Source organism: Artemia franciscana, chromosome 6 (genome assembly GCF_032884065.1).
Source record: "Artemia franciscana chromosome 6, ASM3288406v1, whole genome shotgun sequence".
In the NCBI taxonomy this organism is placed as follows: domain Eukaryota; kingdom Metazoa; phylum Arthropoda; class Branchiopoda; order Anostraca; family Artemiidae; genus Artemia; species Artemia franciscana.
The window spans coordinates 18,125,853-18,143,381 of record NC_088868.1 but is presented as its reverse complement, the minus strand read 5'-3'; the positions used below and the strand labels follow the sequence as shown (position 1 = coordinate 18,143,381).

Sequence of the window (17,529 nt, the reverse complement as noted above, 5' to 3'; positions counted from 1 at the left end):
AGAGGATAGCATCATATTTTGTTGCAAAGGTCTTGGTGAAAGATGAGACTGAAGATGAGATTGAAGTGTTCTTTTGGAAGAAGATTTTTCCCTCTTATAAATTTCAAGAGACGACTGAAAAGGGAAGGGTCAATCTTGAGGACGCTCTGATGAAACTACCAAAGCCTTTACCGTCTGGAGGAACGGCAAGGCAGGCGTCACTGCACACATTTAAAGTTGATTTTCTGGTGTCAGTGTGTTTTAAAGAGCCAATGCGGAAATTTTACTTCATAGATACATTATTACATGATTGATAAATATTTACTTGATATGTTTATACGAAATATATAGTAAAAGATGATTACGTAAACGATGATCCGTCTTGCCAGCCCCTTCGGATAAGACGGACCTTTTGACCTTTCTTCCAAAATCTGCGCTTTCTGAGGAACCTTTTGGAGAAAAAATTTGAAAAAATAGCAAGGTAGCGGGGATGAATAAGCAATCCGATGGAGCCAATTTCGTTCCGGTGTCCCAGAAACACAAAAGGCAGCAATAGAACCACCCTTACTGGGTCCTTACCCTTACTGTATCTCCCCTAAATTTAATGCTGCTTCAACTGTCACTGTAACTAACGACACTAATGGCATTAAGTTGAAAATTTTAGGGAACGTTTAGGGAGAGTTTCAAATAAAAAAAAGCTATATGTATACAGGTGTTAAAAGGGCATATAAGCAATATAGGGCATATAATCAGCGATGCTCGACCATAGCTAGTAATATCATTGATATTTTAAAGGAGTTAATCTTAAAAATTGTCTCGAAAGGTCTTGAAAAATGTCTTGAAGAAAAATGACTTAAAATGTCTAAAAAACTTCTTAGGAAAATATCTTAAAAAACGTCTTGAAATGTCTTGAAACGTCTTGAAAAACTTTCTGAAGAAAAGGGTCTTAAAAACGACTTGAAATGTCTTGAAACGTCTTGAAGAGAAAATTTCTTAAAAACGTCTTAAAATGTCTTGAAACGTCTTGGAGAAAAATATCTTAAAAAACGCCTTGAAATATTTTGAAACGTCTTGAAAAAGGTCTTGGAGAATAATGCCTTAAAACGTCTTGAAATGTATTGAAACCTCTTGAAAAAAAAGACTTAAAATACGACTTGAAATATCTTGAAAACCATCTTGAAGAAAAGTATCTTAAAAAACTTTTTGAAATGTCTCGAATAGTCTTGAAAAGTGTCTTGAAGAAAAAGGTCTTAAAAACTTCTTGAAATGTCTTGAAACGTCTTGAAACGTCTTGAAAAACGTCTTGAATGAAAATTTCATAAGAAATGTCTTAAATGTCCTGAAACGTCTTGAAGAGAAATGTCTTAAGAACGTCTTGAAATTTCTTAAAACATCTTGAAAAATGTTTTGAAGCAAATTTTTATAAAAAATGTCTTGAAACGTCTTGAGGAGAAATGTCTTAAAAAAAACCTTTGAATGTCTTGCAGAAAACATTCCCTATTACACCCGACGGCATTGGTAAATAAACCCTATTATGTAACATACACCTACATCTCTTAGAAAACAAACCCTTTTACGTAACAGGCACCTGCATCTTGAAGAAAACGAGCTCTATTACCCAACAACCAGAGAAATCCTAAAGTAGACATTCCCTATTACGTAAAAACCACCTGCGTCTTTTAGAAAACATGCCCCGTTATGAAACAAACACCTGCGTCTTGAAAAAAAATTAATAACACCTGCGTCTTGAGGGAATCACCGTTAAATTTCTTCATCATCTTAAATCATTAAAGGAAGAAAAAAGTAGTGGGTATGTGTCAGTTTAAAATTGTTAGGGCCTCACTGCTATTAGAATAGGAAGATTTTTTAAAAGAGCAAAAAGCCTTAGCGTAAAGAACAAGGTATTGAGGAGGGGAGAAATTATTCTGTTCGTTTTGAGTTTTAATGTTGCTCCTTACTTTCAGTTAAAAACATTTTTTTTATTTAATTATTTCTAAAACCAATGAAAAAGGCCGATTAGATTTAAGCGCATAGTGATTTAATTTATGAAATACCTTTTTCACTTCTGGCTTTCCAAGTCTGTTTATTGCTGGATAGATGTTCTCTCCATGGTTTTTTGAAAGGTGACTTGGTTGCTTCAACTGAATTGTCTGAAATATTTGGAAAACAATTAGCCATCACATGTCTAAAACTTTCAGGGCGTTCGTTTGGTGTCCAAACTCCCCGCCAAGGCATACTACAGACGAAACTTTAAATTCATGGTAAAATAAAAAAGCTTCAAACAATAGTATAGCACAGGGGAATCGAAATATAGCGTAGAGGCACCATATTTGAAAGAGTTAAATCACGTCACCAGATTGGTGATACAAGAATTGCCTTTATTTTTAGAAATTGATCCCGATGAATTCTTTCCTTAAAGAAGCTAACACACAAACTATTATTTTTGAGTTGAAAGATTAAAATAACAAAACCTATAAATAGAAAAACCTTGTTCAAAAATGGTTAATGAACAATCGATTCAAACTTTAAATTTACAGTATATCCTATGCTAAGTATTAATAAGTATTATTTACTAAGCATTGAGTATCGTATTATACTTAATCTACTGAAAAATCAAAGTAAAAATAACTCATTTGATTTAAAATTAATGTTTTAAAAATTATCTGTTTAACCTGCTCCCTCCAAGAAAGATCTTAATAAAAAATTTAAGTAAAAATAACTCATTTGATGCTTTAAAAATTATCTGTTTAACCTGCTCTCCCCAAGAAAGATCTTAATAAGAACCTTACATACATTTTTAGAATATAATTTTTTCCCCGTCCGAACTAAGCTTAACTGAACTATTTATAAACGAAGTATAAATAAAACAGTTCTTTTTAAAAAAAAAGCTCGGAATAGACGATATCACAAACGACAAGTGTTTACGTATTTTTTTTGGTAAAACCCACAGTAACGAGTAGAAATTAATACAAATACAGGTAGGGCTACCACCCCCTCAATGCATCTTGAGACCAGAGCGCCACTTGCAATTCACTAAAGTAAAGATGCATTTAACAATTATTTTAATCAATCTATTATAGAATTAAATGAAAAACAAGTTTTTTTCAACTGAAAGTAAGGAGCAAACATTAAGACTTGTAGCGAACAGAAATTTTTCCATATGTAAGGGAAGCTGCCCCTTCCTCATCCCTTGTTCTTAAGGCTAAAAGTTCTTTAAAAAAAAATTTTCATTTAAATTTACCGGTCTTTGTGTTTAAGGTTATGTTCTTAAAGAATGGGGACAAAAGCCAAATTTTAGCGTAAAAAGAGAGAGTGTAGGAAGGGGCAGCACCCTTTCTCATTTTGAAAATTTTTAAGCTTTTCCCAAGCTTTTCTGCTTAAGTGCTAAAATATTGACTGGCGACTTAAATTTCATGTCTCCGGTTTTAGTTTCAAGTAATACATCTTTAATAGTGTTTTGTTTAGAAATTCAGGACGAATGGAGCACGATATTTTCAATTTTGCTTAAGTAGTAAAATTTTCGCTTGCGATTTAAATTTAAGGCGAAATTCGGATATTCAATCAATATGTAGTTTTGTGTAATACATTTCAAATAATGCTTATCTAAGAAACTTAGGGTAAATTGGGGGGATTTTCATTTCCGTCCATAGCCACCTGCACCTAAAAAGAGTTTTCAGAGGCGGCACAATTGCGTTGTCTAAGTAAAGGGTTCAGTGTCTTCCCATGTAGTATTTCCTGTTTTCCAGCCCCTTCGTACTAAAAGAGTAGTTGTAGAAGTGTTGGGGATGTCTCAATTGATTGAAAACTTAAAGTTATAGTAGCATTTTTGAAATCCAAATGTGATTTTATGATAACGAACCCTCTCCTTTGCTTTTTGATACCCATCCACAATAGCCCGAAAGACACCCGATAAAAAGGACACCAAGTCAAAAGGTCTAATAAGTATGCCACACCTCCGAATTCAACATCACTCCGTAATCCCAGGGACAATGGCGCTCAATTATGTTTGTTTCCCGTTATTCACCGAAGGGTTTTAATAAAGCCGGTCACATTTGGTCTTGGTTGTCTGATGAGCTAAGAACCCTTGAGGTTCATTGACTAAACCAAGAATTCCAGAGTTTCCAATGACATACTCTTGAAACGAAATGAGTGCCTAAAACAAGCCAAATGATGCTACATACACCAGAGTTGTCAAATTATTTTTGATTTCTTAGAAAAGGCTTGAAGGATAGAGTTGAAATTTTCAGGTAGTATTGTAAGGGTCAGATGGACCCCAATTTCGGACTTGTAGGAGAGGCAGAGGTAAATCAAAGATTTACCTATGCTAAGTGTCTTCTATGCTAACTGTATCCGGGTCATCTAAATAGCTTATCGATAAGTTCTCAGTAACAGCTTGGAGTATTGAGCGGGAATTTTAAGTACTGTTGCTTCAGATTTTGTATTGAGATAAATACGGTCTAAACAATTCTCTGTCTCCGACCTGCCACATTTTTTCGAAACCATTAGCTCCTAAGGGACTTATAATCTATGGACGTTTAAGTAGTGAGGTAAATCAAAGAACACAGTGTGTTCCGAAGTTATTAAATTGGAATATCTTCAATGTCTCTTGAACGACGTGAGGCATCGAAGTGAACCTTTGAGGGAGTTTCGGGAGGGGTGTAAATGGGCGTTGAACTATATATTAGGGCAGAAACCAGTGCTAAATCAAAAGATGCCAATAACATATCTATAACTCTGTGAAAACAACTCGGGGGATGGAGTTGAAACTTGTAGGTAGTGTTACATAAAGAAGTGATGAAGGACTTCAAGTGTTGTTATGAAAGTGGGACTAAATTTATATTGTCTGATTAAATTAAACCATTTTACAGCATGAGCTGATATGGGACTATAACGTTAATATAACGAATGTATTTATGGGCTAGTAGCGAGATAAATTAAAAGGAACTATGTGGTGCAAGGTTATCAAGACACGGTATTATCAGTATCTTGGAAATGTTTTCGGTGATCAAGTCAAAACTTACAAGGGGTAGGGGAAGAATTTTTTTGGCGGGAAGGGTCATTTGAGCTTCAAACTTCAAAAAAGGATAGACATAGTTTGTCTGAAATCCGTATAAGGGTTTTGACTGTTTAAGCCTCCTAGGGACAAGAATGCATTAGCTTTGAAGTACTAATGTAAACGGAAAGACACACCATCCACTCAAGCTAAAAAATCAGGGTATCCACGTTGTCTCTAGAGCGGCTTTGGAGATTGAGTTGAAACTTTCTGGTTTGTGAGGAGGGATTGGACAAACAGACTTGAAAATTTGACTTGGGGGAGGGGCAAAGGCAAATTTAAGATACTACGCTTACCATGCAATCAAATTAACAGATTTGTAACATTTTGAAAAAACGACTTGAAAGGGGCATTTGAAACTTTCAGGTACTATGAGGAGAGAATCTCAGATTGAGCTAAAGGGGGGGGGGACTGGGGCTAAAAGTCATATATCCACTTAAATGGTTTGCACTAAAAGCCCCTGTCAAAATCAGAATGTGTTTACCTCTTAGTGACGAGGTAAATTAAAAGACTCTATATAGCATCATGAAATCAAAATAGCGGATCTCCGATGCCCCAGGAATAAGGAAATCTAGTTTGACTTCCAGAAAGTGTTAGTGACCAAATAGACTTGAATTTTTGACTTGAGAGAAGCAAGAAGGGGAGTATGGCTAAAAATACCTCCCCCGATCCTCTTAAACATTTATTACTATAAGCCCCTATGAAACCTAGAATCTATTCACAAGTAAGTAGCGAGGTAAATCAAAAGGCACTAATCGTTGCAAGATAATCAAAACGGCAAAGGTGCAAACATTTCTGCTAAAAAGTTGACAGTTGAAAGAGGAATAAGGGTTAGAAATCTTAAGGGCTTGATTAATACCTCCAATCACAAAGACCTATATTCTTTACTTTATTCCGGTTTTTAACAAGGTTAAACCTTCTTTTCTGCTGAAAATGACAATTCAACATTTCAATCCAAGGCCTTGAGGGGATACAAGGGGACCCACGAACAAAAGAGGCTCAAGAGGGGGGGGCACTGGCTGTCTTCCAATCAGTTTTGACCGTTAAAAAGGCAATTTAACTTTCAATGCCGGGTCTAATGAGCACCTTTTCAAATTTATATTCAATCAATATTCTTTCTCTACAATCTGGCCCGAACCTGAAGTTTCTAAAATTATAGGTGAGGTATGCTGAGAGCGAAAATAAAGTACAAGGGAGACCTCGCTGTTAGCCGAGTCAACAGTATTGACTTGACCACACTATTTCTTGAGATGGGGTTCCTAGTCGGAACACGTAAATCATAAAGCGATTTTTTTTATTCTAGTTTTCCTAAGACGGGAAAAACAGGAAAACTGTAGAATTTTTAATCAAAGTAAAAATATAATGCTAATTTTTACTACAGTTAGTCTTACCACTGTTCCTTTTGCTAATGGAAATGGTCTAGACCCTACAGAATTTATTGACCAAAAGTTTTTACTAAAAGACCATTACTGATCACCAAAAAAAAAAAAAAAAAAAAAAAAAAAAAAAAAAAAAAAAAAAAAAAAAAAAAAAAAAAAAAAAACAAACAACCTTGTAATCCAAACAAAGATTTAAACAAGAATTATGAAAGGGCAAAAAAATGATTATAAGTGCTAACGCCTGTATCAAAGATGTTTGTATTCTTGGGAATAGAAATGTATTCTTCTATTATTGATAATACAAAGATATTAGTGTTTTCTCGTTTAGAAAAGAAATTTACGTTTTTTAATATTTTAAAATCTTAGGATCTGTCGCTTGAGGATAAAACTTTAATCCGACCAAGAACTCCTAGTGTTGTAGGTGGCAGTACTGTTTTACTGGCACATATATGCTAGTCAAAGTATTTTTTTGTCGATTTAAGGGAGCATTTATAAAATATACACATTTTCTCGCTTTTTACTTCTCCAACCTATACTATTTACCTAATTAAACAAAGCCATTTTCAAAAAGGAATAATATAATAAAGATAAAACAAATATCACTTAAGAGTCACATAAAAAGGAAATTTGAAAAGTTGTTGCTTCGATCTTAGAAGATGTAATATATAAACTGGATGACGAAATTGGAACAAATGTTCAAAATGAACGATGTAATTTTCCTGTAAAAATGGTATAATTTCTTACACCCAGAAAATTTAAATTTGATGAAATTATTATTTTAATGAACTAGCCTAGACTCCCTATGAGCACTATCATGATTATGTTTTTCTTCTCGGAAAGAATTGACCCATTCTCACGCTTTGTAGGAACGACTTTTCTTAAGTTAATCAAAGTAGGGACTAAAGGTCAAACTCTGAAGGAACAGACTTTTATGAAGAGAAGTATGCCAATTTCCACTTTTTTTGTCATTTTAAATTTAGAAGAATTCTATTTTCACCTACCTCCAATCAATAAATTTGCACTTATGTGCCTACTAAGGGCCCATGGCTTTCATATCAGTTCAAAATAAAAGACAAAGAAGTAGAACAAAAAAAAATATAGGAAAATTATACTGAAGTTTAATTATTTATTTAATTAAATAATTAATTATTTAAAAAAAATTTGAAGTGGCTTCAAACCTTGTTTAGGGGCAGGTCCAGAGTCTGTTGCAAGTGTCCTAGCCTTTTCACATATCAGATGTAAAGTATCTTCCAGCACAATCAGAGTGGGTTCGACAATGAAATCAATAAATCCTGCAAAGAATTCACGGTAATCAAAAATTTCATAATGACAAAATATACTTAGGGTCACTCTTTGCTTCGAGTATTTATAGTTAGTAGTGGTAAATGTAATCAGCGTAACCAGGGGTAAGTTAGAATTTTGAAAACAATCATTCTGTAAGGTAATCGGATTAACGACGCTTCTTGACTACTAAGGTACCTGCGTCGGCCCTGTAGATTTAAATGGGGTCGGCCGGGATTTGAACCCGGTGTATTACATATCAATTGTAAATTTTGAACATACTATGTTACTGCAGAGGGACTCGACCTTTCATCCTTCTTTTTAGGAGGAGAGTCCTAAAAAGGAGAGCCCACCATTCTGTTCGTGACAGCTGTGTTGAGTTTGAAATTTTTGCCAATTGTGGCAATTGAGGATATCAAACACTTTCATGCAATCTATACCGACTCTCAAATACTTGAATTTGTCAAGCTGTTTCAGCAATATGTTTCAAGATCATGGTTCATTGCTCATCAATCAAGATCATCAATCGCTTTAATATTATCGCTGATTGTTTTAGAAATTTTTATCCACCACACTCTCATAAAAAAGAGTTTCTGCTCGTTTCCACAAAAACTACTTACTAAAAAGTAGTTCATAACTTCAAAAACTTCATAGCAGCGCCAACTAATGGAACATGAGTGGCATAATGTCTTCGACCTTGATGACAGGAGAAACAAGGAAGACTCCCGGCCTGTATATGGAATAAATTGACAACCCAGATTTCAGCTTGATAAATCAGGAGATTCCTTAGTTGCAATAGAAACTACTCTAGTACATCAGTTTAAGTGTTTTACCAGCAAAAAGTTGTATTTTTAAAAAAGGAACAATGCTCAAACAATACTGATGGATACAGCAGTCGGCTTGTTAAATAATCTTCATAGCTACATCGCTAAGTGGCTACATACCTAATAGGCTACAAGACGTGTCATAGCACACCTTGTATTACGCACTAACAAAATGTATAACAATATACTATTTAACAATATACTAGATGATAGGGTAAGAGAAAAATAGCATTCTCTACAAGACCAAAAAAATCGATGTCTCATCGCACAGTAGCACTTCACTACTTGAGACAAAATTTTTAGAGTACTTAAGAGAGAAAAGATCTTTAAGTGGTAAATACAATAATTTTTCGTACCAATGTATCCCTTCAAGGAGCAAATTTAACCTTCGTATGTTTTTGGCGCATTGGTATTATTACGTCTTTTAACTCCAGGAGTGGCTTGAGTAGGCGCAAATTAAACAGCAAACGTCCTTATACTTAGCTACCGGTATTAAGGTGCCTCATATTTACAGTCTGGGATTTAAATTAGTTAACTGTACAGATAGAAAAAACTATATTTTTTTTTAGTCAGATTTATTTGATAATTTTCACCCTATACTATCGCCCCTGATTTAAAGATGTCCATACATAAGACCACTGTGCACATATATGGAAAATTAGAAACTTAGCTTTGGATGTTTCATATTTTTCCCCAGGTATACATTTTTCATATATACCCATATATATGTTTCATATATATACCCAGATTTCGTGCATGTTTTTTTCCTTGAAATTTGAAAATGTAAATTCACTTACAGCCAAAATAACTTCATATAAAGAATATTTTTTTTCGGAACAATAAAAATTAATTTAAATGGAAAGTTTGCTCAGATGTAATGGCGAGTCACTACTAAAGAAAAGGCACTAACATAGCACTAATATACTGCCATATGGCGACTGGCGACAATGCGCTAGAACATCTAGTTTCAAATCAGATTAGCTCCTTTAAAAGATTCTATATTATCGCTATCTATAATAGCGCTCCGCTGCCTATGATATTGCTTGTATATGCTTTTGGAAACCTGAATGCATTTAGTTTTTCATCTAACTGAAACAACCCCTAAACATTCCCTAAAAAATTCACCTTAATACCCTTAGCGTCATTAGTTACAGCAATCGTAGACAGTAGAATTAATATTATACACATAGTACCTTCTGACTAGCTCAAAATCCACCAAAACTTACCCTGAAAGGTCCAACTTAACAATGTATGTCGTTTTTGAAATATTGTTGTCACCTTTCTGATAACCTACCTTAGCTAGTTTAGTAGCAGTAGTTGTAGTAGCAGTAGTAGAGAGAGAGAGAAGTTTATTATTAAATGAAAGACGATAAAAAATACAATCAAAATTGAAATACAATACACTTATTACAACACACTTAATTCCCCTCGAAAGGCTCCATGGTCAGGGATACAAGGGGATAAAAAAAATACAAACAACAACTACAATATAAGCAATATATATAAGGTGGATATAATATAAGCAACAACTGGAAAAAAACATAGAGAACATACCTGAGGCCTGGGAGTCAACTAATTTGTCTTAAAGATTCCCTTCAACATGCACTGACAGTTTCAACAAAATGACATAACCTGTTTTCGAAGCATTGCTGATACGTCCTCTCGACAACCTGTATGCGCATAGTGTGTTTCGATTTAGTTCAATACTTTTTCAATATTCCTCAAAATTGTTTCGTTAATACCATTAGTTTTAGCAGAAGTAGTCGTAGTACCAGAAGTAATAGTAGTAACAGTAGAATAAAAATTAGTAGCCTTAGATTAAGTAGCAGTAGTAGCAGTATCAGTAGTAGTGGTATAAGTTGAAGCAGTAGTATTATAATGTAAAGAGTGTCTTTTGGTTAGACCGACATCCCCCACAACAAGCCCTGTATGTTTCAACTTCAAACACCAAACCGTTTCTAAGATATTACCGATAACCCCTTTTGACGACCATTGGGATTTAATTCACCTTCCCCTATCAGCATTCTCTTAGAAATTTCCCCTTCATATGCTTTGGCATAGTTGTAATAATAGTAACAATATTAGTATTAGTACTAGTAGTACTATTAAGAGTAATAGCACTAGTACTAGCAGCAACAGTAGCACTAACATATTGCCTTATGTCAATTGAACATCTTCCCCTTTTCAAGTTCTGGAAGTACCGATTTCATACAATTAGCTGTTGCTAAGACACTGCTGACAGGCCCTTTGGATATCCTGTATATTCATATGCTTCCTGAACTTTATATTCAGAAAGTAGCTGCATTAGAAATAGTAGTTGGAGGAGTGATAGTAGTGGTAGTAGCAGCAATAGTAGTAGCAAAAGTAACAGTAGTAGTAGTATGTGCACTAGCTAACACATATTGCCTTTTGGTCAATTAACCGAACTCAATATACGCCATTTTCACATTCTGCTTTCACACAGTGTGTGTTTTATTTGGTTCAAAATTTCTCCTCAATATTCTCTCAAATTTTCACCTTCATACACTTAGCCTTAACAGTACTAATATCATAGTTCTAGTGGTGGTAGCAGAAGTAGTAGTTGCAGCAGTAGTATTGTATTAGCAGTACTAGCAACAGTAGAGGCAGTAATATTAATAGCAGTAGTAATATGAATATCTTTCCTTTTGGTAAGTTGAACATACCCCTCAAGATACTCTTAAAGTTTCATTTTGGTACGGTAAGCCGTTCCAAAAATGTTTCTGATGCGCCCTTATACGCTCTTTTCGCCTTAATACTTTTAACCTTACAGGAAGTCACGATTGTAGCTGTAGCTGGAGTAGCTTAACAGTAGTAGTAGTAGCAGTAGCAGTGGCAGTAGAATTAGTAGTAGCATTCACATTTAGCCTTTTGGTCAATTGATTTTTCTCTTTAAGCATTCTCTGAAAGTTGGAACGTAATACCCAAATATATTTCGATATACGCCCTTTTGTCAATCAGAACGCACATAGTATGTTTTGATTCAGTCTCACCTTCATACGCTGAGCCTTAATAATGCTAGTATTATAGTAGTAGTGGTAATAGTAGGAGCAGTAATAACAGCAGTATTATTAGAAGAAGTAGCACGTAAACGTTTCCTTCTGGTCAGTTGAACATCCCCTCATGATGCCATGTTTCATCTCGAGACGGTAAGCCTTTCCAAAAAATATTGCTGATACACATTTTTGACAATCTGTATGCACACAGTATCTTTTGATTTAGTTCAAGTTTCCCATCAACGTTACCTCAGATTGATTTAAATAACATTTTCCACAAAATAAGTTTTTCCACAAACAAGAAAACTAAATAGCTCTATTAAACCAAAAATGAGCAGAAATAAGGTCAAATATTCTTCCTAGCGCAAAACTACCACAAATTGCCGTTAATATATAAATGAAACCCAAAATGAACAGAAATGACAACAAATAACCACGTCAAACTAAAAAAAACAACAAAATTAGGACTGACAACCCCCATGCCTTCTCGAGATAAGAACCAAATTTGCACTTTAATGAAAACAAAATACATTATAAATGTTTTTAATTTGACTTTGATTAATAAAAATTATTGAACATTTAAGGAATAAATATCAGTAATTGTACATTGAACGGACAATCCACGGTCATTATTTTTTTTTCCAGTAAAATGCAAGTTATGTACTCATTTCTTTTGACTACGCATATAAGCGTTGTCAAAAGATACTATATGCAAATAATAGGTGAATTACCGAACTTACAGCCCTTTCCCTAAGGGCTCTGGGGGGCAACCCCAAAAACATAATTACTGGACCTCTAAACTATGCTGAACAAAATAGCCGTCTCAAGATTTTGATTGAATGTGTTTTAGAACATACTTGGCACAAGGGGGGGGGGGGGTTGAATGCCCTCCAATAGCTTCTGAATCTTAAAGAGGGCACTGAAACTTTCAATTTAAATCAAAAGCTAACGTGCCCCCAGAGCATAACTTACAACCCTTGCCTCGGGTTCTGGGTGGGGGTGTCAACCCTAGAGGCATTGTTAAATGATCCTTGGATTAAATTGAATAAAATGACCATCCCAAAATTTTGATCGAATACATTTGTGGAAAAGAAGGCTTGGGGCGGGGGCTATGCCCTCCGATAACCTTTGATTTTGAAAAAGGAAACCAGAACTTTCAATTTCCAATCAAATGAGCCTCCTTCGGAGTCTATATCCCCAGCCCTTCCATCAAAGCCTTAAATGCCCCGCAGGGCACAAATTACAATTCTTGCCCCATACTCTGTGGGTTGTTTCAACACAAAAGGTATTGTTATATGATCCTTAGATTGTTTTGGAGAAAATGGCTAACTCATAATTTTGATCAGATACCTTTTGGGCAAAGAGGGCGTCGGGAGGGGGGCTAGTTGCTCTTCTATCACTTTTGAATCCTTATAAGGAAACAGAACTTTCAGTTTTGAACCAAGTGAGTCTCATATAAAGTTTATGCGACCACCCTTTCAATAAAAATCTTATATGTCCTCAGGGTAAAATTTACAACCCTTTCTCCATCGCTCTGGGGATTGTGTCAAACCCGATTGCATTGTTGCATGATCTATAGACTATTATTTGACCAAAATGGTTATCTCAAAATTTCTAGCGGATACATTTGGAGAAAAGAGGATCTTGGGGGAGGGGGGGGGTTCAGTCACCCTCTTATCCCTTGTGACTGTTGAAAAGGGCACTAGAACTTCTAATTTCCAATCAAATGAGGTCTCTCCGATGTTTATACGACCACCCTTTCAATACAAAGTATATATGTTAATAATGAGCAGCTAGTAAAACTTATAGCCCTTGCTCTGAGGGCTCGGGGGAGATTTTGATCCCCAAAGACGTAATTACTGGACATTTCAACTATGCTGAACGAAATAGCTATCTAAAAATCTTGACTGAATATGATTTGGGAAATGAAGGGGTTTGGAGGGGGGGTGGCTAGTCTCCACTCGCTACTGACTTTAAAAAAGGCACTGGAACTTCCAATTTCCAATTGAATGAGCCTCTCTTGAAGCTCCTGCGATAGCCCCTTCTACACAAAGTGCGCTGGTCAGAATAAACATAATACATTGTGCCCAAATCGCTCTTTACTTAGGTAGCGCTTTTGCGTTGCCTATGATTAGTAGGAATTAACATGAAATTGAAATGACATGCACAGCCATCAATGCACCATTGTCTCGTAACGCTAAAACAATTTAAAATAAAATCATTTCAATTTATAAGAAATTAGACTTACAATAATTTTCTTTGCATCAACCTGAAATTTTCAAACCTCTACCCAGTTATTTTGTTGCTAAGGATACTCAGAATGATAAAATAACAAATTTTAGATTAGTCTACAGAACTAAGACTAGTCAAACAAAGTTATAGGCCTACCTATTGTGTCAGCAAGCAAATATGCTTACTGTTGCTTTCTGGAAAAATTGGTTCTTTTATCTTCGGCACAGCGAAATGGTGGACACATAAAGAGTGATACATAATTATAATTGTTTTCAGAGTCACTCAAAAAAGGATTTTGGTAGTGAGGCTAGTCGGCTTTGTATTTTTTTTTTAAATAAGAAAAAATGAACATTCCTTTCCTAAAAGTGCTCTAAATTCAGGAATTTTTTATTATGAACAATAATATTGACATTTGTATGTCATTCTTCTTTTTCAGCTTTATAAATTTTTTCTTTTGGAAAACCTCTAGATGTATATGTGGGGAGGGCAAAACTTAGCAAAGAAACAATCGTGGGTCATATACCAGTGCTATCAATGGTAGCAATCAAAGCGAGGGGAGGGAGGCAAAAATATCCCGCAAGTAACAAAAGCGGAGGAAAACGTGGTCTCATTCGTGAGGGCAGAAGGCAAAGTTGTGCTCGACAGATGTGAAAGCCATGGGCGTAAGCTTCTCACGGGTCTTCTCTCAGGGCTAATTACCCTTGTTGCTGACCACTGTTTACCATTGAAAAAGTAACCGACTTGCTCAGTAGAATTAAAAAAGAAAAAGAAGAATAGATTTACTCGTAGTAAACAAGCTGTCAGTTTTACTTGAAAGTTCCGATGAATTGTAAACTGAATGCAACCGGTCAATCTGCGGATCAAACCACTGTTTATTTTTTTAAGAGATAGGCATTCAGATCTTTTCTTTGTTTCTTCTTGGATAGAATTCCGACATGCAAAGGGAATTTAAAAGTTTTAGCCAGAAATGAAGAAAAGCAAAACAGCTTCTCTGTTTCATGAAAGATCTATTTTAAGATATCATTCATATTTGCGTAAGAAATTTAGGTGACTAAGAATAGCTTTTCTTTTCTTTTTGCGTAGAGGAAACAAAATTGAATTCATCAGGACTGAACAACGCTTTATGAGTAATTAAGTATCAAACAGTTTGTGGTAACGTAACTGTAAGTAAGGAGTGACCCGGCTCAGTAGTAACCGACACTCTGATGCTACTGCTACTACTACTAATAACAACTCACCGCAACACCAAGCTGCCCGAGGCCAACACAGCTAGAAAAACTCCTCCTCCATCCCAATCTATTCAAAGCCTCCCTTTTTATAACCTCACAGGAAGTTCCCATTGTCTTTAAATCTTTCTTTATGGCGTCCTTCTACCCAGGATGAGGACGACCTGCTTTCCATTTAGCCCTAGAAGGCTGGTCGAAAAGGACAATATTTGCCAATCTGTCATACTTCATCCGTACAACTTGCCCTAGCCATCTCAACCTTTCTTTCATTATAGCCCTGAAAAGTGGATTGAACCACATTTTCCCTACAGCCTACTGTTTGAATTACGGTCAGTCAGCCCCTTACCCAGAATAATCCGAAGGCAACTTCTCTGGAAAACATCTAGCAAATCTTCATCTGCTTTTTGGATCACCCATGCTTCAAAACCATATTTGACACTGTCATCACAGTAGCTTCTAGTATTCTAATTTTGGTTTGCAGACTTATTTTCCTATTCTTCCAAAATTGTTTTTTATCAATAGATATATAAAAAAATCGAAGTTTTGTGCTGATTTCAAGCATATAAGTTTCATTAAGTTTAATCCTACACATCACAAACAATTAAATTTTTAAATGAGGATAAATCCATTTGTTTAGACACTGAAAAAAAACAGGTACAAAAGTCCAAATATTTTGTCTAAGTTTATAAGTATATAAGTTTCTATAAGTATATAAGTTTCATTAAGTTTAATCCTACACATCACAAACAATTAAATTTTCAAATGGGGATAAATCCGTTTATTTAGACACTGAAAAAACAGGTACAAAAGTCCAGATATTTTGATCACATATCGTCATCAGTAGAATTACTCAGTAGATTTACATCATTAGAATTACCATCAAAGGTTACGAGCCTGAGGAAATCTGCTTGATTTTAGAAAAAAGGTGGAAACACCCCCTAAAATTCATAGAATCTTAAAGAAAATCCCACCACCAAAGTCAGCGTATCAAAGAACCCTACTGTAGAGGTTTCAAGTGCCTATCTGAAAAATTGTAGAATTGAGTATTTTTTGCCAGAAGAAAGATCATGGATGCATCTTTATTTTGTTTTTTTTCCCAGGAGTGATTGTATCGACACATCGGTCTTAGAATATCGTGAGAGGGCTAATTCAAATAAAACTTAAAAGTTCTAGTACCCTTTTAAGTGACCCAGTAAATGGAGGGTAACTAGGCCCCCACCACTCCCGTTTTTTCTCAAATCGTCCGATCAAAATTTTGAGGTAGCCATTTTCTTCAGCATAGTTGAATGACTAAATAACTATGCCTTTGGGGATATCATGAAACTCCCACAGCCCCTAGGGAAAGGTCTTTAAGTGACAAAATATGCCTATTGCTTGCACATAGCATTTGTTATGGGGAAGTATGCATACATTTTTCGTGGGAGTATCTGCTGGTGGGATTTTCTATGGGGATAATATTCCATGGGAAGGAAAGTTTCCAGGGGGGAATTTTTCAGGAGGAATTTTACACTGGGGTATTTGCTAAAATTCGTATTCGAAATTCTTCTTATGTTTTGATTTCTCATTGCCGAGTCTATTTTAGGCGTGGAGATGTTACGGGTAATTGTCTGGGGTAAATTTTCACCAGGATTGAATTTTCTAGAGAATAAATCCTTGGGAAGAGGAATTTTCCTGTGGAGGAGTAGCCAGATTTCCTGGCATTGTTTAAAAAACGATCGAAAATAAATAAAAAAACAAGTTGTTTCAACTGAAAGTAAGGAGCAACATTCAAACTTAAAACAAACAGAAATTATTATGTATATGAGGGGGGTTAGGCCTACTCCTCCAAAACACCTCGCTCTTTAGGCTAAAGTTTGAATTCTGTCCCGATTCTTTAAGAACAACTATGAAACACTATGTTCGTTTAATTAGAACAATAAGAAGATTTTTTTGTAATATACTAAGAAACTTTAGCATAAAGAGCGAGGTGTTGTGGAGGAGTGACCCCTCTCATATACGCAATATTGTCTGTTCGCTTTAAGTTTTAATGTTGCTCCTTACTTTCAGTTAAAAACTTCCTTTTTTGATTTAATTGCTACTATGATTGGTTATGAATGAAAAAAGTCTTAAAATTTATATTTAACCTGACACAGAACATATTTTAGCTCACAACATGGCAAATAACATAACACGAATGATTTGTTTTCACAGTCTCTATAGTCACCTTCTCAGGGGTGGCGAGTGTGGTCCGTTACAAATTATATGTAAGGAATCGAGAGTGGTACCAACACGGAGGCCTAGCAGCTTATATTCATGCTAAGCATAAGGCTTCACTAAGAGAAAATCTTACAGCATATAGATAGAATGTTTGCGAGTGTTTTGTTCAGCATGTTACAAGAGAAAATTTGAACTTTTGTATTGTCATAGCGTATAGACCTCCACAGAGCCTGCTACATGACTTAATGGACCTATTTGGAAAATTCTATGCCATGTTTTATTATGGGGGACTTTAATATTGACTTTATAGATAAGTCATCTGCTGGCACTGAATTTATTTAATAG

General features: G+C 35.2%; 1 protein-coding gene across 5 annotated transcripts in view; it reads right to left on the bottom strand.

Moving 5' to 3' along the window:
- LOC136028132 (dual specificity calcium/calmodulin-dependent 3',5'-cyclic nucleotide phosphodiesterase 1-like) overlaps nt 1-17,529 on the bottom strand; it is a 318,548-nt gene that overhangs the window by 8,770 nt on the left and 292,249 nt on the right. For all 5 annotated transcript variants that reach the window (XM_065705780.1, XM_065705781.1, XM_065705779.1 and 2 more), the window contains 2 exons: nt 7,590-7,703; nt 2,034-2,129 (listed from right to left, as the gene is read on the bottom strand). In XM_065705780.1, coding sequence (XP_065561852.1) covers nt 2,034-2,129; nt 7,590-7,703 — 210 coding nt within the window. The remainder of the gene's footprint in view (nt 1-2,033; nt 2,130-7,589; nt 7,704-17,529) is intronic.